Source organism: Phascolarctos cinereus, unplaced genomic scaffold (assembly GCF_003287225.1).
Source record: "Phascolarctos cinereus isolate Bilbo 61053 unplaced genomic scaffold, phaCin_HiC Scaffold_5;HRSCAF=322, whole genome shotgun sequence".
NCBI lineage: Eukaryota > Metazoa > Chordata > Mammalia > Diprotodontia > Phascolarctidae > Phascolarctos > Phascolarctos cinereus.
In genome coordinates this window covers 199,314,309-199,336,540 of record NW_027555958.1, presented here as the reverse complement: position 1 = coordinate 199,336,540, position 22,232 = coordinate 199,314,309, and the positions used below count along the sequence as shown (strand labels likewise).

Genomic DNA, 22,232 nt, shown 5'->3' with positions numbered 1-22,232 from the left:
ATAACTTAACAGAAAACAAATGTTAAAATATGGATTCTAAGGTAGGTTTTGTTGTTGTTGTTTGTCAATGGAATGAACACCAAAAGATATGAAGTTATGAATCACGTCTTTCAAAATGGTCATTTGAGCAGTGTGACTCACTTGGTATTGTGGCTAGTTGGCTCTTCTCCATTGCAACTAAAAATTAATGATTAAAATCATGTAAGAAGAGAATATTTTATGAGATTTAAAAAGATGATATATAAGGAGAAGGTTTGTATCACTGTGGATAAGGATCTAGATGATAAATGATCTGAAATTTCTGATACTTATGTCAGCCAGGAGGACATACTAAAAAAATCTATCAGTCCATTCTTTTACCAGCACTTCTAATATTTATTAGTCTTACCAGTGAATGGCATGTCAGGGGACATCAAATATCTGTGCTGTCAAGTTATATTTTAAATCATTTAGACCCAGCCCATGATGATATAAGTAGCTTACTTTTTTATTCTTCATTACAATTTTAAGCTTCTAAGACTTCTGATTATTATTAATCAATAAAGTGATATCTCTAATTTGTATAAAATCACGTTCCTAACCAATGACATCTCTGAGCTACAGCAAAAAATTAAAACAAGATATTATTCTCCAATGTCCAGGTTACCTTTCTATGTGCTACCTATTTTTCTTTCTCCAGTGTTCCTATTTAAATACAAAAGATATGAAGAAAATGGTCATATTCAGATGTCGAGTAGCCCCAAAGTTCAAAACGAGAATTACTGGCGAGCATTAACACCTGGACAAAACTATTTCACTTTAAGAATGGATGATATGGCCTTAGAAACAGTGAAAGTGTTACTTGAAATACACTGTATCTTAACATTATTTAAAAAAATGATCATGCTTTAGCTCCCCCCCCCAAAAAAAAAACTTGTAATAGAAAACTGGGGGTGGGGAGATGATGTTCTTATTGATCAGCTGTTAAGATCCCATTCTCCACCTGTGGGTACCTGCTATACACAATACTTTCTATTTACTACTTCAAAACCAGAAGTCAGCTACTCCCCAAACCTGAAAATCAAATAGTCCATTTTATTATCTATGAAACAGCTTGCAAAACATACCACATCACATCGTTTTCTGGGATAAACCTTATGGTGATTAGAAAAGACCTGTGCATTTCTTGTTGGTGTCCCGTCTTGCAGTGTTTTCAGTTCTTGCTGAGTGGGAGGGTCACACTGTGTGAGACTAATAAGGACAGAGATGCATCCCCTTTCCCACTCATAGGGAGACTCACTCAAGCAACTCCTCAGCAGTTACAGCAGCCTTGTACGGACCTCTACTGTGCTTCTGAGGGACTTATACAAAAACTGAAGGTAAGCTGTTCAAATCTGTAACTGGCTCTGCTTTCCCTGGCATACACACATACATTCTATGCATGTAATCTGTCCACGTAAATGGTCATTCGTGTTTATCTACTTCTCAGTGTTTTAGCTATGCTCAGTAAGTCATTTACATAGTACACTATGGACAAGTATATAGAACATACTCAAGTGAGACTACATAGACACGTATGTACCTTTCATTATAGATTCCATACAAATTTAACATTATAACATGGCCATGTCAGTTTGGTGTGCTACATACTGGGCAGTATATCTGTAACGCAGGTTTGTCCATATTATAGCTTGGCTGTAGATAGGTATGTCTGAATACAGGCAGGGCAGTTAAGTATGTGCTGCTGTGTGTAGACACTAGCAGTGCATTGTCGTAAAGAATATCCTAATGATTCTCTTCATAGTGACGATGCCCTTGCTATAAGAATATAAATCCAGAATAGGCAATGCTGTTAGATATTAATGTAGATATTCTGGTGGCCTAGGTCCAGTAACTTAATTTAAGATGTGTTAATATGTTAGACATTGAGAACATAAGTATAAATTGGTGAAACGAGAGGTTCCTGATCTTCAGTTCCTGCTTAGGGTGGCACTACCTACCGGGACATTCTGGAATCTGCTCCTGTGTCATGGCCTAGGTGACACTACGGGAGGTAGGAGAGGGGAGGAGGGAAGCAGCTTTAGCTGCAGCGGCCCGGGCACTGTTTCTGCAGGAGTGCCCCAGATCCCCCCCTTCTTAATTACCATGCAGCACGCGGCTGCTACTCTCCAGGCTAGCGGCCACCTCCCGAATCCTCCAGTTGCATCCGTGGCCGCCGTCCGAAAGCCCAGGTCACCGCCGCTAGAATGCTGCTGGCCGCGGTCGCCGCTGCATGAATGCCTTCCGCGGCCCTAACCGGCGCCGCTGCACGAACGCCCGCCTCTGTTCGTGTGGTCTCAGGCGCCGCGGGAGTGTTCTCGCCGCCCTCAGCGCGCAGTCTCGAGGCTCGGGCGCAGCCTAGCTAGGGCGCTGCAGGGTCCCGCAGAAGTTTACTGGCCTGGTGCCAAGAGCACTATTCCCAAGTGGGGCGGCGAGGAAGTCAGCAGCCAAAGGAGCGTGCCAGCAACTGAACCAGAGACCTAGCGGGACCCGGGAGGGCGGAAGCAGGGGAGGAGGGTGCATGGAGAAGAGCTGGGGACAGGCTAGGTTAGGACCAAAACGAAGAAAGAGACGATGATAGAATTGAGTAACTAGTGTGAGTGAGGTGCATACAGCTAACAGTACCCAGAGAAGCTGGAACTAGTTTGGGAGACAAGCTAGGGGAGAGAGGTAGTGGGTGGGAGAGTATCAGGAACTCTGCAATCGTGGGCGCCTAATACATGTTAGTTATATTGAATTAGAGAATATTGGAGAGACTAAGAGGGGCTTGGTATCAGGTTATGAGACAACAATTTGAAAGAAAAAATTAGGAATATCCAAAATGAGAGGTTGAGGTTTAGGGTTGGGCAGAAATGACTGAAATTGTCCCCTCGCCTTCCTTTTCAACTCTGACCACACTTCTTTGCCCATAATATTGTTTACAGTTACTGTGGGGAAAGTGCTTCTATAAACCTGAAAGCTCTGTGTAAATATGAATGATAATTTATTATCCTGGTTTTGGGAGGTCAAGAGGAATTAGGAAGTAAAAGGAGATGAGAATAGAAAGGGTTCCCGGAATCACTTTGTACCAGCCCAGAAGTGGCATTGTGCGCAAGGTGTGCACAGTTAAAGCTATCAGAAGAAATAGGTAGCCAGAACTTTCACTTTGTCCCTAGCTCAGGAGTCGACAATGTATACTGGAAAGTGCTGAATTTGAAGTAAGAAGACATGGGTTCAAATGTTAGCAATTCATTCAAAATCTTTGAGCTTCAGTTTTCTACTTTGTAAAATAGAGAACTGGACTAAATGACCTCTGAGGCCATTCTGGTTCTAAAGCTATGATCTTACGACCAATGCTGTGATTTTTAAACTAAAACAAGATCTGTTCACGTTTCTTGGGGAGTGCAGTTCAAGTGCCAGTTTCTAAAGTAAGGATTCTTAACTTGGTGTCCCTGGAAACTTGGCAGGAAGGAAGGGGGAGTCTGTGAATTTGGATGGGGAAAAATTACATCTCTATTTCAATACAATTGGTTTCCTTTGTGATCCTGTGTTTTATACATTTTATACATTTAAACACACTACCAGAAGTTTCATAGGTTTCATCAGACTGTCACAGGGGTCAATCTCTCTTTCTCTCTCTCTCTCTCTCTCTCTCTCTCTCTCACACACACACACACACACACACACACACACACACACACACACACAACCTTTAAGAACTCCTTACCTAAATGAAACCTATGCTGATCCCTCCTCACCCCAACTTGCTAGTGATTTCTCCAGGCCACTCCACGGTATTTAATTTTAGATATGTGTATTGTCTCCCCCAGTAAAATGGAAGCTCATTGAGAGCAGTGGCTATTTAGTTTTTGTATTTTTATCACACTGACTACCACAGTGCTTGGTACACAGTAGGCATTTAGTAAGTGCTTATTGAATTGACTTGTTGGTCCTTTACACAACAGCATTTTCTTAAATGAGGCCTGTGGAGGCAAGGTATTGCAGCAGAAAGAACAAATCTCTCTTGATCTATTGTACTATTTGATCTTGGGGAAGACACAACCTCCTTGGATTTTGGTTTGGAGAAAGTTGGACTAGATGGGGTCTAAGGTTACTTTCTTGCTCCGGGAGCAGTGACTTTAGGGATCAACTTTTAGAATAATTTGTCTAGATTTTCTAGATTTGTCTAGGATTTTCTTAGTTTGTAGACTATTGGGAATTACCTGTGAAGATGTTGGTTTGGAACTGTGGATGTGAATGTGGTCCTGAAAAGCATCCCGATAAAAACCACCTCTCTGAGGAGAAGAAAGTTGGTCAGTGTGAATAGCCTTCCAAGTAGCAGAAGAGGAAGGTGGTGTGGAAGTAGGGAGTCAATTGCCTGGGACAGAAAGGGGATGAACACTAAAGTGATGATTTCCTACATAAAGCATGTCCAGTCCTATTGCTAAAAACTTTGAGGAATTTAAGGGTGTGGTATTTACTTTTTTCCCCCAGAAGAGGCAAGAGAGGTCACAGGAAGTAGTTAGTTCATTCTGAACCTCAATATGAAAATGCCATTCAGATAACAAAAAGAAAGATGAAAGGTGATTAAAAATCATTATCCCTATTGTGACTTTCTGTATCCGAATTACTGACTCCTACAAGTATGATGACAAGTAAACTGCCCAACACACATGGATGCCTATCCTATTCTTAAAACTTTCTAGTAAGAGAAGTTAACATCTACCATATTATTTAATTTTAAAATCACCTTTTTGGTGAGCAAGCTTTTCTTCTGTCATACCTAAATCTCTCTTGCTATGATTTTAAAAACTCACCTTCTTACTGTTTCTCACACACAGCAATTCATCTTCCAATTCTGTGCCTTTTCCCCTGGACATAGTCCCTCTTTCCTTTTCCTTCTTAGAATCCTCTACTTCCTTCAGGACTCAGTTCAGCACTACTTTCTATCTAAAGCCTTTCCTCATTCCTCCAATATCATTATATAAAGTAGAAATGATGGAAATGAATGGATCTGGATGAATTTAGTCAGGAAAGGCTTCATAGGGGAAGAGAATATTGAACAAAATATTACAGTCAGGGAATAGCATGGTTTGCCCAAATAGAGCAGGGAGGGCATTCCGGGCAAGGGGAATGGCATGTGTCAAGGCTTAGAGTTGAGGGTGAGCAAGTCATGTGCCTGGCTGAAACAGAGAATCCCAGCTGGAATGTAACAGGAGATGAGGGTAGTTAGATAGTGAGGTTGGTGGGGGAGGGGAAAGAGGCAGAGGAAGAGGCAAAGGTAGAGGATCTTCAAGCAAAAACAGTTTAGCTGTAATATGGGAGGTATAACTGTAGATTTTGGAACAGAGTAATGGATTATGTGATTCTTGCTGCTTTTCATATGATGTGTTGGAGTGGTAGAAACAAGGCTATTGAACATGTTGTTTTAGTCATTAAAGCACAGCTGGGACAAGGCATTGGTACTTATGAGGCAAGATCTGAAAACCAGTGACATGGGGAGTGTTTCTATGCACTAGTGGCCTTGAATCTTCACTATAACACATGCGCTTTTAAATTTATTACAAAGTTACATTTACAGAGGACTTTGCAAAGTGTTATGTTATTAGTACCTCTCTGAAACAAAATAATAATAGCTCAAATCTGTCTCCAGAAAACCCTTGAAGAGTTAACTTAATGATGGAAATTTTAGTCACTTGCAGCAGGGTCAGAGGTAGGGAAAGGTTCATAAGATTGTAGATCCAGAGCTGGAATGGACATTAGAGATCATGGAGTCTAAGCCCCTCATTTTAGAGAGGAGAAAAAAGGAGGGCCTTAGAGGTAAAGTGACTTGCCCAGGGTCATACAATTAATAAATAAGATGATAACAATAATAACAGGTGGAGTTTACATAGTACCTACTGTGTAGCAGGCACTGTGCTAAGTAAGCACTCTATAATCATTTTCTCATTTGATCTTCAGACAACAATCCTGGGAGTAAGTAGGTGCTATTATTATCCTCATCTTACATTTGGGGAAACTGAGGCAAACTGTGAAGTGATTTGCCCAAGGTCACCTAGCTAGTAAGTATGGTAGGATGGAAAGAGTGTTGGCCTTGGAGTCAGAAGACCTAGGCTCAAATTCTGCTGAATGGGCAAATCATTTAATTTGCCTGAGTCTGATTTGTTATCTGCAAAATGAAGGGGGCAGACTAGATGATCTTTTAGCCTATGATTCTGCTCTGAAATTTCCAAGTCTGTGCTAGTCCTTGTAGTCCTTTGAAATTGGACTATGTAAAAAGAAAATACCAAGTGTCTGACTCCTGTTTGAGAAAGCATGATATAATGGATAGAGAACTAGACCTGGAGACAGGAAGATGTGAGTTTGAATCCTGCCTCTCACACTTCCCAGCTATGTGACCCTGGGCAAGTCACTTAATTTCCCTGGGCTCAGTTCCTTCATCTGTAAAATGAGAGGGTTGTATTTGATCTCTAAGATCTCTTTCAATGCTACATCTATAATCTTATGTGTCTAAGGCAGATTTGAACCTAGGTCTTTCTGATGTGCAGTCAAGTGCTGTATTAATTATACCATACTGACACTCAGAAAGGATGAAGCTGATTGGTCAGACAGATCTTCTAGTGACTGCTTTTTTGTGGAGTGAATCATTTCACTCACATTCCCTAAAGTTAAATACAGAACTCATGCCAGCCTTGAAGTGTAAAAATGAAAACACAAAACTACACTTATCTGGCATTTTTATTTTCACTCATTTTGGTTTATTTCAGGAAATATATATTTTATTTGTTAACTCTATTTGTTGTGCCCCTCAATCTATTCCTATCGCACCCCCATACTGGTCTTGTTTCATTTCATAAAATTCCCAGAGAACTCATTCTATTGACTTAAGGCCCTGGAGGTACCTGTTATTAGCCTGATTTTACAGATGAGGAAGATGCACCTTAAAAAGGTTAAGTAACTTGACAAAGCTAGGTAAGTGGCAGAGCTGAGATTTGAACTCTGGTCTGAATCCAAGACCTGTGGCCTTTTTTCCCATACCATACATATTAGTGAGCTAACTCATTAAAAAGATTAATTTATCTGACTAACTCTTCACCATCTTTTGTGACCTAACAGTAAACAGGGTCCTGAAGGAATGAAAACCAAAAGAATAATATTTTGAGGGGAGGAGGTGGTGGTACAAGAGTGACATTATGAAGCATGTCTTGCTTTGGCATTAAATTGTTCACATGTTTATGTTTTTTATCCCCAGTGAAATTTCAAATTACTAGAAAGTAGGCATCATTTCTTAGAACATTGAGCCCCCAGGTTGAAAGAGCTGAAAAGAGGAGCTAAGTAGAGAGGTATAGATGTTACCATTTTCACAGTTCTGCCAAAGACTGGCCTTAGTAGCTGATAAAACAGAAAAAAAAATAGTAACTATATTTCTACTGACTGTTGCTTACATCTGTACTTAGGGTACCAGAGGAGATGGTGACTGAAGTTTTTTCTAATGATTTTTTTAAAGCCCCCACATCTTGCATAACACTCTTCTTCATTTGTCCTTGGCAATTAAAACTTTTCTTCTGGTTTTCTCAATTCAATTTGTCTAATTCAGGGATTGGCACACTGCCCTCAGGCCTGCCACCTGTCTGCTTTTCTACAGCCCTAGACTTAAGAATGGGTTTTTTTTACATTTGTAAATAAAGTTTCATTGCATTTTAAAATGTAAAAATCATTTGCTCACTGGCCGTGCCAAAAAAAAAACAGGTGGTAGATGGGATTTATCAGCCCTTGGTCCAAGTTGCTCCTCCATTCAGAATTTCAAAGAATTGCCTGACACACTGCAATGGCAAGTGACTAGCTCAAGGTCACCCAACCAGTTAGTGTGAGAAATTGTACTGGGACCAAGGTTTTCCTAGCTCTGAGGCTGTTCTCTAACAGCTAAGCCACCCTGCTTCTCATTGGTCACACATCTGAAACTAAACTGTAAACTTTCTCAGAACATTTTAATGTGAACTAAGACATTCACATTACATAAGATGCACATGTTTTTTGCTTTTTTGTGGTATTTTTATTTGTGAAGAGGGAAATAAAGGGAGTTTGGTAAAATTAGCCTCAATCTGAAAACTTTCTCTTTTGCAGGTTTGTGGCCACTGGTTCACCTGAATTCCAGGGGCCATGAAGGACATTGGCTGTTGGATACTTTGGCTTTGGATGGCTCTCTTGCTACTTCCTGCCTCCACTCCCATGACAGTCACAGCCAAGTCAGGTAGTCAGGCCAGCTTTTTGGCAAGTAACCAAAAGTTGGTCATATCCTTGTCCTGTGAATCACTCAGTCACAAGAAATAGATATGATAAAGGTTGAAGAGCCCATCCTGTCCAACTGCCTCCTGGGGTGGAATTGCTTATAACACATTTAGTCATATCTTTGTCCCGTTAACCTTTAGGGGATAGAACTTCCATCATGTATCTTTGAAGGATTCTGGGAGGTTTTCCATAACATTTGGTCTAATTTAATTTTCATTCTCTTGTTCTTATATTACTTAGTAACAGGCTAAAATAGCCTTCTCTTTCCTTCTTAGAGATTCTTACAGTTTTCAAATATGTGAAATATTGCATAACTCTTTTCCTCCATAGCAATAGCAACTCAGTTCAATTAAAGAAATACTGGTTAAGTGAAGATGAGAGGTGGCATGGCACAGTGGATCCTTTGAGGACCTTGGTTCATGTCTTGTTTGTGTCCCTGACCAAATCACTTAACTTCTTGGTCACCAGGCAGCTCTCTAAGACTATAAAATGTAGAGAAGGTGTTGATCTGGGCAGAAGTCACAGGTTCACTCAATCAACAAGCATTTGTTAACGGCTTACTAAATGCCAGGCACTGCACTGGGGATTTAAAGAGAGGCAAATAGATAATCCCTATCCTCAAGGACCTCACATTCTAATGGGGATATCAGGAAGAGGTAATATTCGAATAACTTTGTACATATGAGATAGTTGCATGGTAAATTAGAGGTAATCTCTGAGTTAAAGTATAAGCATTGATAGGGACCTGGAAAGGCCTTCTGTAGAAGGTAGGATTTGGTCTAAAAAAGGAAAGCAGTTACTATGTGCCAAGCAAAGTGCCATCTTTTTAATTTAATCTATAAATACAATAAATCCTCAATAATTAGGGCTAATTGAGGAAGTGTTTGGTCTTAATTAGTGTAAAATAAAATAGCTTAGAATATTTCAAAAGGAATGCAATTTAAATACTTGTAAGTATTTATGGCAATTCAAACTAGGTTTGGTTTTAACTAGTTAAAGGTCCCTAGAAGTCTTCCTATACTGAAGGAATATGAACAGTTTGGAGGAGTGTCAGTTATGTCTGAATGGAAATAAGTGCTTTCAAAAAATTGTTATTTGTCTCAGCAAGAATCTAGAAGCATATTCCATATGTCCAGTGATTGGGAGGATGGCTAACAAATTGTGATGTGTGGATTTAATATAATATTATTCTATTTCATGAAAAACACAAAGAAATATGTGAAGACATGTGAAATGATACCAAATGAAGGAAGCAGAAACAAAAGAACATATAAACTGATTATAGCTAAGTAAATAAGAATAATAGCAGCCGCAAAATTACCTGGATTAAAACACAGAAAAGAATTTCAAAATAAGAATAAAAACAAACAGGGGTCATTTGTTTTATACCTTGTTAAAGTTAATACATACTTTTTAAAAATAAGCTGCAAGTAACAGAAGTTTGTGGTTTCATAGTTTTAAAAAGTGCCTCTAAAGCATTTAAAACATTTACGTCCCCAGTGGTGTTTTTGTACACTGTTATTTGATAATTTTAGCATGCAAAAATATGCACAATGTGAAAAACAGCTCAACTTTTCTCTGAATTGTCACAAATTCTGAATTAATAGAGTATAATCAATTAATCAAGCATTTGTTAATCACCTATATTCTAGACATTGAGGATGCAAAGACAAAACTAACAACAGTCCCTGTTTTCAAGGAACTTATATTCCAATGGGGGAGAAAACACACATACACACACACACACACACACACACACACACACACACACACACACATATATATATATATATATATATGGATATACAAAATCTTTTCCTCCAAGGACTTTGGCTTCTTTATCCACACAAGAGAGCTCAAGAGGTTGGACAATATCTACTATCTAGATTGCAACATGCATTGGGATGAAAACCCACAGAGCTTGTCCAATAGTATGTCTAATATCTAGAAAAGACAATAGAACTGGCCGACATGTTGGTGTTGCAGAAGAGCTTTTAGGAAATTACAAACCTCTTTTATTGACCCTAAGTTTCTCTCGAAAACAAAGGCCCATCTTTTCAATACTAACATAGTACTAGTGTTGCTATATGTTAATGATACATGGAAGACCATTGCCTCTGAAGAGCTAAAATAGGTATCACACAGAGGGCAATGTGGAAGAGCATGGTGGGGGATAAGCAGACTGAAAGAATGGAGGAACATTATGGTGGGAGTGAATGTAATGGGAAATAAAAACAAGAATAAAGATTTCATTCAGGAATTTTATGATAGAGAAGATGAGCTAGTACCCTCTTTTTACAGATAAGGAAACTGAGGCCCAGAGAGGTACAGTGAGTTTGAAAATTAAATTATTTACTTTACAAATGCCTTTGTGTGTATCTCCTACTTCTTCTGTGGGAGAGAGGAAAGGAGGGAAAAGTGATGTTTTTCCATAGAAAGAAAAAAAGCCATAGTAACTTATTACAAGAGAGTTTGTGACAGTGGTAAAGTTGGCTCTGATAACATGTTTTTGTTCTCCAGAATTTCTGTATAAGAACTGATAGTAGTGCTAATTGCTAAAATTGGCTAAGGGGAGTTTGGTTTTGTATTAGTGGGTAAAGATTTGGAATTTAGCTAGAGAACAGGAGACTTTTTAAAATACATCAGAGAAGGCTTTGTAGAACATCGTCCTGGGCATGGGTATGGAAATAAACAGTTCAGATGATGACATTGGTATTAATAAGTGAGTCTTCAACAATAGTGACAAATTGCAGGGCATGTAGTACAAATAACTGTTGTTTTCTTCCTCCTGATTACCTTCCCTCTTTTTTATATTCTGTAGTCCATCTTGTCAGGGACAGTCACCAATTTTAGACTTCTTACTCCTACAGTTTGTGTTATGCCATCAAATCCAAGGTACGTTGTACTTGGAACTAACTTTTCAGCTTCAATATTTACTACCTCTGTGACCTCAAGCAAGTCAGTTAACCTTTCTAGCCCTCAGTTTCCTCATGTGGAAAAAAAATAATAGGTTGGATTATATGTACTATTAGGCTTGGTTGATTTATCAGTTAGTTTTGCTAAATTATTTCTAACCCTTCCCACTCCCAACTCTGTTATTTTATTTTATTTTTGTTACAAAGGATAGTTTGTTGGGTGGGGGGGGATATATTCAGAAATATCTGTCCACATAGATATAGATACATCTGTCTATGTAGCATACTAATGAAGGATTTGGACTAGATGATCTCTAAAGTTCCTTCCAGTTCTATGATCCTTAAAACACTTTACTGCTCTTTCTTGAAAAGGTTTTTCCCAGTGGAGAAAATTCAAAATTAGTCTGAATTTCAATGAGAAACATTTATATTATATGATACAATAAAGAGAATTAATAAAACAAGCTATAGGGGAAATTGCTTTTGTGGTTGATTATAATTATGGAGTAAGAGAAGAGGCACTTGGGAAGGCTCATATCCTGAACATGCCTAGGAAATAATTCAAGTACAGTTCACTTTGTGTTAATTGGCAAAATGTCAGCTTAGTGTTCCTGTTTTGATTGTCAAAGAGACTGCCAGGCTGTGCAGGGCCAGATTTGGACCCCTTTTCTACGTGTTAAGATCGTCTTAGTTCACCAGGTTCTGTTTTTAGTTTTGTCTTGTGCAGACCTGGTGGTGCACTCCCTAACCATTTACCGGAGGGAAGTAACTACTTCTAAAAATAAAATATAACAAATCTAAGGCAGAGGATCGGGTTTCAGCTCTGGAGCTTGTGAAGTTGTCAACAGTGTTCTGTTAAACCTAAATATATGTAGGATAGGTTGTGCCTTCTAATTGCTTTTCTTTATCTGCATGATATGCTTACTGGTTTCTTTTCAGAGGACTTTCTTACTTTGAGGGAGGCTTCAGATTAATAGGGAGAAATGAATTAGTCAGATTTTTAAATCTTGACTATGTTGTGGATTCTCCTCACCTAGGTTTTTTGATTGTCCTAATTGTGATACAGAAATCATCCACGGTGTTGCTTTGCATTGGTCAGATAAGGAACACTTGTAAACTGGAAGACCATGGATGGACTTCCATTTGCCCTATGCTTCACAAAATAAAAAGTTAAGACGTATTATCAATTTTCACTTATCTTGGCAAAGGGGTATAGGGAAAAAGGGCATGGGGAAAGAAACATGCATTTATTAAGGACCTATTTGTACCAGGCACTGTGCTAAAGCACTTTGCAAATATTTTCTCATTTGATTCTCACAACAACTCTGGGAGATAAGTGTTATTTGTAGTTGTTGTTCAGTTATTTCAGCCACGTCTGATTCTTTGTGAACCCATTTGGGGTTTTCTTGGCAAAGATACTGGAGTGGTTTGCTATTTCCTTCTCTAGCTCATTTTATAGATGAGAGACTGAGGCAAACAGGATTAAGCGACCTCCCCATGGTCACACAGCTACTAAGTGTCTGAGGCCAGATTTGAACTCAGGAAGATGAGTCTTCCTAACTTTAGGCTTGGCACTCTATCCACTTCACTACCTAGCTGTCCCTAAGTGTTATTATCATTCCTATTTTACAATCGAGGGAACTGAACCAGATAAAGGTGAAGTAACTTGTGTAGAATCACAAAGTTAGTAAGTATCTGAGGCTGAATTTGAACTCAGGTCTTCCTGACTCGAGGAACAAAGTTCTTACCCCCTGCACCACCTAGCTGTCACGAGGTTAGGGTAGAGAGAACTGAATGGATAAACTAAGTCCAGAGATAATCGCCCAAATCCAATTTAGTAAAAAAGATTCAATCTATTTCCCCAAATTTCAATATATCAGATTTTTTAACAAGGAGCCACAATTTGAGTTTCATTTGCTCTTCAGCTTGTCTTGATAGGTAGGGGTGCTAATGTGTAGCAAAAAAAAAAAAAGGGACAGAAATAATGTAAAACTCAAGTCCCTTCCCCTTCCCTTTCAAATCGATCCCTCTTTCAGCTGCCAGTGATATTCCTAAAGCACAGTTCTCTTCATGTACTCTCCCAAGCAAAAAAAAAAAAATGCTCTAGTGGCTTCCTATTGTCCCCAGGATAAAATAGAAACTCATTTGTCATTTAAAGCACTTTACAAATTGATTCCAGTCTATCTTTCCAGATTCCAGATTCCAGGCTGATTATTCCCCCTCATGTCCCCCACAGTCCACTAAGCCAGGTTGCTTCCTCCTGCCTTTGCCTAAGCTGTTCCCCGCACAGTGTCTTTACTCTTCACTTCCGACTCTAAGATCCCAAACTCCCTTCAAATTTCAGCTCAAGTGCTACTTCCTACAAGAAGCCTTTCCTGATCCCCTAGATGCTTCTACTTCTTCCCTCTGAAAATTACCTTGTATTTTCTTTGTGTGTGCTTTCTAGTTACTTGTATGTATTCGTATTGTTTTCCTTAAGCCCCTTGTGGGCAGGAAAGGACTGTGGTTTCATATTTGTCTATATGTCACTAGATCATAGCATAGTACCTGGCATATAGTAGGCATTTAAAAATACTTGTTTGGGGCAGCTAGGTTGTGCAGTGGATAGAGAACGGGCCTTGAAGACAGGGAGGACCTGAGTTCAAATCCGACCTCAGACATGTAACACTTACTAGCTGTGTGACTGTGAGGAAGTCACTTAACTCCATTGCCTAACCAAAAAAAAAAACCTGTTGATTAATTGATAACTGGTTAAGTCTCTAGGTACTTGAGAGTGCCACATAAGATAATGGAAAGAATGTTGGATTTCAAGTCTGTGGTCCTTGGTTCAAATTTCTGCTCAACTTTTTCTGTTCAGTCATTTCAGTAGTGTCCAACTCTTTGTGACCCCATTTGGGGTTTTCTTGGCAAAGATACTAGAGTGGTTTAGACATTTCCTTCTCCAGCTCATTTTACAGATGAGGAAACTGAGGCAAATAGGGTTAAGTGACTTGCCCAGGGTCACATAACTAGTAATTATGTGAGGCAGAATTTGAACTCAGGAAGAGGAGTCTGCCTGACTCCAGGCCTAGCGCTCTATCCACTGCACCACCTAGCTGCTCAGCTACACACTGCTCGTGTGGCCTTGGCCAACTCACTAACCCCACTGGGTCTCCATTATCCTAGTTGGACCAGATGACTTCTAAAATCCTTTCCAGCTCTATGCCTGAGATCCTATAAATATCATTGTGGCAGTAAGTTTTTCTTTTGTTTAGATTCTTTTATTTCTTTTATTTAGAATTAAACTTGAGCCTATGTAAAATTTGAACTGCTAAAAAACTTACTGCAGTACTATAACCCAAAAAGGAACGAACAACTTTTTATTAACAACTTAATCTAAACGAACAACTTTTTGTACATGTATTTCTACTAAATTACAAGATTAACTTTAGTAAAACATGGTTTCTTTAATTTGGTTTGCAATATTCAATTAAAAAATACCATTTTTACTTTCTCCTAGCCCACAGTATTCTATGTGTATTCTCTCACATGAATAACCAGTGTAGTTATATCCTAAGGCTTGGGGCTTTTAGTAACCATTGTAAAGACCCACAGGCTGTTTCCTCCCTCTGTTAGGAATTTTGTTTTGACATTTTTGTTGTTGTTACTATAAAACACCTGAAGGCTCTCATATTGATCCACTTATGAAAAAGAATGCAAAACAATAAGCAATAGTTGCATGCCTGAAGCAAATTGCTGTTCTTTTCTACTCTAATCTTCAGGTTAAGTGTTATAGTAGCAGCACTGCTATTAAGTGAGCTGATGGAAAATGGAAATTTACCATTAGGACAAACTAGAAAACCTGCTAATGGAGATGTAGGGATCATGTATCTGCTGTATATATTTCTATTGTCATAATACTATTGATAAAAATAGTTACATGATATAGACAGATAGACATAGATATAGATACAGTTACATAGTGCTTGAATAGCTAAGGAGCTTTGGAAAAAGTTGCCTATATCTGCACCTTCTGTCCCTTGCCCTCCCCCCCCAAAAAAAAAGATTCTGGGAAAAGTCAGAATGAGAAGAAAAGAGATAATAGCTGGGATGCCCTTAATTCAATGAAATATTTCCCATTAGGATATATTTGGCCTACGTGGATTTGCAAAAACTGTACTACTCTCCATACTTGGAAATACACATCCTCCTCATTTCTGACAATCAAGATCCTTATCTTTCTTCAGAGTTCAAGTCAAGTTAAGGGACATTTATTAATAACCTACCATCGGGTGGATTGGGCTAAGCCTATAGGATTCAAAGAAAAACAAAACAATAAGAACAGCAATAACATCAGTCCCTGATCTTAAGAAGTTCACAGTCTATATACAAACAAGATCTATGGAGTGAAGGCACTAAGATGGAGGACTGGGAAAGGTAGTAGTGTACTTAGCTCTAAAGACACAGGGTGCAATAGATTAAGCACTGATCCTATACTCCGAAAAGATCTGAGTTCAAATCAGATCTCAGACACTTACTAGCTGTTTGATCCTGGGCAAGTCACTTAACCTCTATTTGTCTCTCAATCTGAGATTCAGATAAGATATTTGTAAAATATACTCAGCCCGGTACTTGACACATAGGAATAGGCAGTATATAAATGCTTATTCTCTCCCCTTCCTTTTTCCTTTGTTATCTGTTATATTTTCTGTGGAACTTAAACTGGCCAATTACTAGTGGTCTCTCTACCTTAGTTTACCTTGTATTTGTTTCTCTGTGTGCATAATGTCTCTCTACAATAGAATGTAAACTCCTTAAAGACAGGAATTCTACTCTCTCATTCTTGTCTTTATACCTCCTATGACTGGAGCCTTGCCCATAGTAGAAACTTGGTAAATGTTTATGAGTTAATGAGATCAGAATTGTTTATGAAGGAATTTATCCAGAAGATGTAAAGACAAGTGGAGAAGAAGGAAAATCCTAAAATGCAACATTTATTGGCTACTGCGAATTTTTAAAAGTGTAATTAGCCTTGAAGGTTTGTAAGAATTAAAGGCTTTGGAAACAATAAGAGCATTATTACAAGGACGTTATTTCGAGAGGGAAACCTGTTTCAATGAGAGCTTCCTAGCAACATAGGAGAATGTTTAAGCTTAAATATTAGAAATGATCTTTTAAGCCAGGGATGGTGATGATATTTATTTTTGCTCTTGAAAAAGAAGCATCAGATAAATTTTTTTTTCTTTCAAGCAGAAATGCTTTGTTATCTTCTCTTTTAAAAGTAAGAAGGCCGTATTGTTCTCAGAGTCACCATGGTGTAGTGGAAACTTCCTTGGACGGAGAGTTAGAAGATTTGCATTATGGTGTTATAATACTACGTAACAGAATTATATATTAATTCTTCTTTACTAAAGAACTACTCTGTTAGAGAGCTCTCTGACTCGGAACATTGCCTAATCTCTTTCTGCCGCATTTTTGTCATCTTTAAAATGAATGTGTTAGCCTAGAAAGGAAAGAAACTAGTGTTTAAGTGCCTAATATATGCCAGGTGCTTTACAAATATCTCATTTGATCTTCATCGCTACTGTGGGAGGCAGAACTTATTTCCCTCCCTATTTTAGTTTATTATTGTTATATTATTATTTTAGTTTATTTAGTTTATTCCCAAATGACATTTGAGGAAACTGAGGCAGATACAAGCAAGTGACTTGCCCAGAGTCACAAAGCTTATAAGTATCTGAGGCAAGATCCAAATTCAGATCTTCCTGACTTGGGGCCCAGCTCTCTATTTACTGCACCATGTTGCTACCTAAATGATTTTTAGGGTCACTGTCAGCTCCAGCACCTACTAATACAATGATCTTTATGTAGAAATAATAAAAATATATGCATGTTATTTATGTGGCCATGAAGTTTGACAGCATAGTAGATTTAGAGTACATAGGTACTTTAGAAGCCAGTCTAGTCCAACCTTCTAGTTTCCTAGAAAGGAAAATGTGTCCTAGGAAAATTAAGTGTTCTCCCTGTAGTCACATAGGTAGGTAGCATCAGAAAATAAATTGAAACCCAGACGCTCTAGGTTTTTTTATTTTGATTCAATTTTATTTTTATTTACAAATGCAAAGTATTGCCCTCTCACTTCTCCTCCCCCACCATTGAGAAGACAAGAAAAATAAAACCCATTACCAGTATGTATGGTCAAGCAAAAAAAAATCACAAATTAACCATATCCAAAAAGAAAAGAAGGAAAAAGAAAATATGTCAATCTGAATCCATCACCTCTCTATCTGGAGGTAGAGAGCATGTTTTGTCATTAAGTTGTATAGATATACCATGGCTCAGAATTCCTAAGTCTTTCAGAGTTGATTATCTTTACAGTATTGCTATTATAGTATAAATTGTTCTCCTATTTCTGTTTACTTCACTTTCCTTCAATTCACAAAATCTTCCCAAGTTTTTCTGAAAACATTCCCTTCTGCTCTGACTCCTAAGGAGGGGATGCTTTTAAAATTCTACCATATATCTCTTGAATGCCCCAGTTTTCTCTTCTGGAATATTTTTATCTTTTCAGTATCTCCCCTATTAAAGAGGCCCTGGTGATATTTTATCTCAGTCCTTTTATTCAAAAGAAAAGTGGATTTGGGAAGCAATTAGTTCCCCTTTAGGAATCAGTTCATGACTATTTGCATTTTCAAAGAAATGAACAGAATAAAATTTCAAGCATAGATTGAAACTGAATTGCAAGCATATTTTGGGGATTGTGTCTTTCTTACCACTCAGGTAACTGCCTCCACTGCCTAAATATGAAACTGTGCTCTATTGACATGTTCTCACAGGAAGAGCTTATAAAAGCTTGGACCTCTGCACTGTCTCCTCTTCTACCCTCATGCATTCTTTACTTTGTTTTCAAAAGATGTGTGTATACAAACACACGCAATATAGATACATGATGTATACACATATGTATATACATCTGCACAAATATATATACACATATGTATATACATATATGTATACATATGTGTATGCATACATGCAGGTTTTTTTTTTTTTAAAGGAGAGATGGTAGAGACCCATGATTTCATTTGGGTAGGGAACTTTCACTTTCAAAACTCTCTTCCATGCTTCCATCCATCTGTCTGCAGTTTACAATCTTAGGGAGTTTACCAAGGCCTTAAAATGTTAAGTGACTTGAGTAGGAGAACACAGTCAGGACATATCGGAAGCAGGGCTTGCAATATGGCCAGGCTGACCCTCTATCTATCATTCCAGGCCACTTCTCTTTACCAGTACTCAAAGGGATTAAAATATCTACACAGTATGAGCTGCATTGCTGTTGCTACAATTGATATTTAAGAATCATGTACAATAAAACAATGTTATATTATTATCAACCTAAAATAATTAGCTTGTAAATCTAAATTACATGTTTTGATCTCTGTCTTTGTATCCCTAGCCCCTAGCACACTTCTAGGCACCTAGTAACATAATAGATACTTAAAAAATGCTTGGTGATGATTGATTAACTGTGATTACTGAATTTTTTTTCCGAATGGGTAAAACTTACTAAGCTTACTAAAACTAAAGTTTTCCCAACCTAAGTTCATGGATATTACCAAATAGACACTGAATGTTATCCATATTAGCGTGACATATAGATTTTTCAGACCATCTTGTATTTAATAATCCCTTCAAAGAATTTAACTAAAACATATTTGGTTTCTAGTTTGGCATTAGACCAGACCTTCTCCCTGTTACTAAAGAGTCAGAGTGGAAAGTCCCGGATTTTGCTTCTGTCTTCAAACTGATTTTGACAGGCTTGTGTAGGGACTTCCCCCACATATGCTGTGAGGAACTAAAAACTGACCTAGCTGAATACTAGCAGAGTTGTAAGGAAAATAAGAGTAGAGCTTACTTTTAAAAAACTAAGGTTTATATTAGTAGTTGATCTTTTAAAATATAATAAATGTTAGCTGCTCCAAACCTACTTATACATCAGAAATATAGTCCCTTTATTATATAATATATATATATATATATATATATATGAAAAATTCTTATCATTACTCCCTTAAAAGTGGATTGAGTTTTAGTTAATTTTTAACATTACTTAATTTAACATTGTTTACAAAATACTTAATGATACTGCTTTTTAAACCTCACTTCCAAGTCAAGGGGGAAGAAACAAACATTTTAGATTTTTCTAGGTAAACTAAAATTGCTAAATGTTACCATTACATTGGACTCTGTTCAATTTTTTATTATTCAAAGTCCCCGAATCCACCCCCACAAAAAAAACCAAACAACCCAACTCATCCCTCTACTGGTAAAGAATTCAGTTCAACTTAACTTTAAGTTTAATTAGTTTAAACTAATTAATTAGTTAAAGTTCAATTAATTAAACTTTAAGTTTAATGAGAATACCAGCTTTGGGTGTTGATGGTGAGGTGTATTGCCTTCTTCTTGGTGTGTCCTAGGAAGGAGTTTACCTTCGTTATTGGCTTACAAGGCCAGTATTTTTGTTAAATTACTTGGACTCTTCATTTAGGTTTCAGTATGTAGTTTTCAAATAGTCCTGCTGTAGGTATTAGGATAATGATTAGGAGGAAGTATGTGATGGATGCTACTTGGCCAATGGTAATGTAAGGTTGTTCTACTGGTTGGCCTCCAATTCAGCTAAGGGTAAGTAGATTCAGAACAGGATTTGTGAGATTGGTCGGAATATTAAGCTGCACTATTTGGATGTGTGGAGGAGTGGGATGATGAGGAGTACTTTTGTCGAGAGTCTACTGTGTAAGACATTGTGCTAGGTTCTAAGTGATATGCAGTACATAAATAAGAAACTCTACTGGAGTTTCCAGGCAGCTAGGTGATACAGTGGATAGAGCACAGGGCCTGGAGTCAGGAAGACCCAAGTTCAAATCCAGCCTCAGATACTTACTGTGTGATCCTGGGCAAGTCACCTAACCCTGTTTGTCTCAGTTCCTCATCTGTAAAATGAACTGGAAAAGGAAATGGCAAACCATTCCAGTGTCATTGCCAAGAAAACCCCAAATGGAGTCATGAAAAGTCTGAGACAACTAAACAACAACAAAAATTTGAATTTCCAGTATATTAGGCAATGTGACACATATTTGCATCTCTAGCATATGAAATAATACATGATAAATGCATAAGAGAGGTGCAGGCATAGTTCTACTTGAAGTTTGAGGAAAGAAGGGTCATTCCTGACTGAGGAGAATCCTTCAAGAACAGCCATTGTTCCCTCAGCTGTAAATTGAGGATAATTTTATTTATCTAATAGGATTGTAAGAAAAGCCTTTTACAAACTTTGAACCACCATAAAAATGTGTTATTATTAATGTGATTCCACCGTTGGGATAAATTAATATTCAATTAGCCCCTGAATTGCTCTATAGAAAAAGTAGCATAAAACTATGTATATTATTGATTAATAAATGTTATTTGATGATAGCAGTTGTATAGTGGAAAGGACATTGGGTTTAGAATTAGTACATCTGAGTATAAAGCGCTGATGTGCCAGCTGGTCCCTCCCTAACCTTTAGTAAGTTACTGTACCCAAGAGGGTGCTGGTAAGTGTTTAACAATCAGCTCTCTGAGGCGAAAGAAGTAGGCATAATACACTTGAGTTTAATCTGCATTATTAACATTCTCCATCATTTTGTTAAGTCTAGACAATCAACAAGACAAAAACTAAAGCTCGGGTTTGTATCATTCGACTATTTCTGATGTGTAAATGTAGTAGGTTAGAACAGGCTTGAGTGTACTCCTGATTGTATGTATTGGGCCTCAATTTTACCATTTGTAAAATTAGGTGATTGAACCAGATCAAAAATTCTTAACTTTTTGTGTCGTAGAACTCTCTGGCAGTCTGATGAAACCTGTTTATCCTTTGTCAGAATAATTTTTTAAATGCATAAAATAAATACATGGATTACGAAGGAAACCAATTATTTTGGAATGTCAAAATTTAAAAAACAAATGAATCCACAGACCTTATGGACTAGAAGGTCTTTATAGTCCTTCTAGTCTGATGTCCTACAAGTTGACATTGATTGTGGCAGTCACATATTTAAATAGAATATAAACTCTGTGAGGTTAGAGGTCTGTCTACCTTATGCAACTCTGAGTGTCCCAAATTTCAACACACATAATAAACACTCAATTGCTGGTTGATTTCATTGGGTGTGTGTGTGTGTGTGTGTGTGTGTGTATGTTTCATGTGTGTATGAGTGTGTACATGTTTTAAATCTACTATATAGCATTGGTATCTCTGTATGCTGTTTCAGCAAAAGGCCTTGATCTTTCTGTTTTCATTTCCTTAATTCACGATTGTCTTACCTTTTATTCTAACGCTTAACGTCACTTGGCACTCTAATTTGTGACAGAATGAAAGGTGTTGTATTTTAACTTATTCTCTTTTTGGTGTAAATAGTAAAAAGCAATCACCAAGATTATTTTTCCTAGTGGATATATGATTAAATGTCTTATTTTTATAGTGAATTGGAAAGTATAACTTTTCTCTTTTAAAATACCATGTTAAAACATAATTTGAATAAGAAAATTTAATCAAGTTTAAAGGATATGCTTTTTATTTAATTCCTCTTGGATACAAGGGAAAGGTGGCATTCAAGTAACTTATTTACATGTTTTTACTGTAGTTGTAGATTATAATTAGAAGAATGACTGGAAAGCTTTAATGTAAAATGATTAAATTTTTATTTGCAGTGTTGTAATGAGAACCATAATATGTATTCTCACTGTATTCTCTTATAGAAAATTTGTGTCCTGAACTGACAGCAGATGGACAACAATTTATACAAATCAGTAGAGAGAACTTCTCTATTTCAGGTGAGCATTATAACTTCATCCAAAACCATGAAAAGGATGGAATTTGACACAATATGTCTTATGCAGCTTTTTTTTCTGGGTATATAATGTATTAATTTATGTGAGTCTTTGCCATTAATCAAGGACAGTGTGTTTTCTATTCTTTGTAATCCGCTGAGTACCTAGCAAAATGCTGTGCAC

The 22,232-nt window shown here is 37.5% G+C and overlaps 1 protein-coding gene across 1 annotated transcript in view; it reads left to right on the top strand.

Moving 5' to 3' along the window:
- The first annotated feature begins 1,236 nt into the window (after positions 1 to 1,236).
- COL19A1 (collagen type XIX alpha 1 chain) overlaps positions 1,237 to 22,232 on the top strand; it is a 397,465-nt gene continuing 376,469 nt past the window's right edge. The window contains exons 1-3 of the mRNA XM_021000213.2: positions 1,237 to 1,358; positions 8,122 to 8,248; positions 21,978 to 22,052. Of these exons, the coding sequence (XP_020855872.1) occupies positions 8,158 to 8,248; positions 21,978 to 22,052 (166 nt within the window). The 5' untranslated portion in view covers positions 1,237 to 1,358; positions 8,122 to 8,157. The remainder of the gene's footprint in view (positions 1,359 to 8,121; positions 8,249 to 21,977; positions 22,053 to 22,232) is intronic.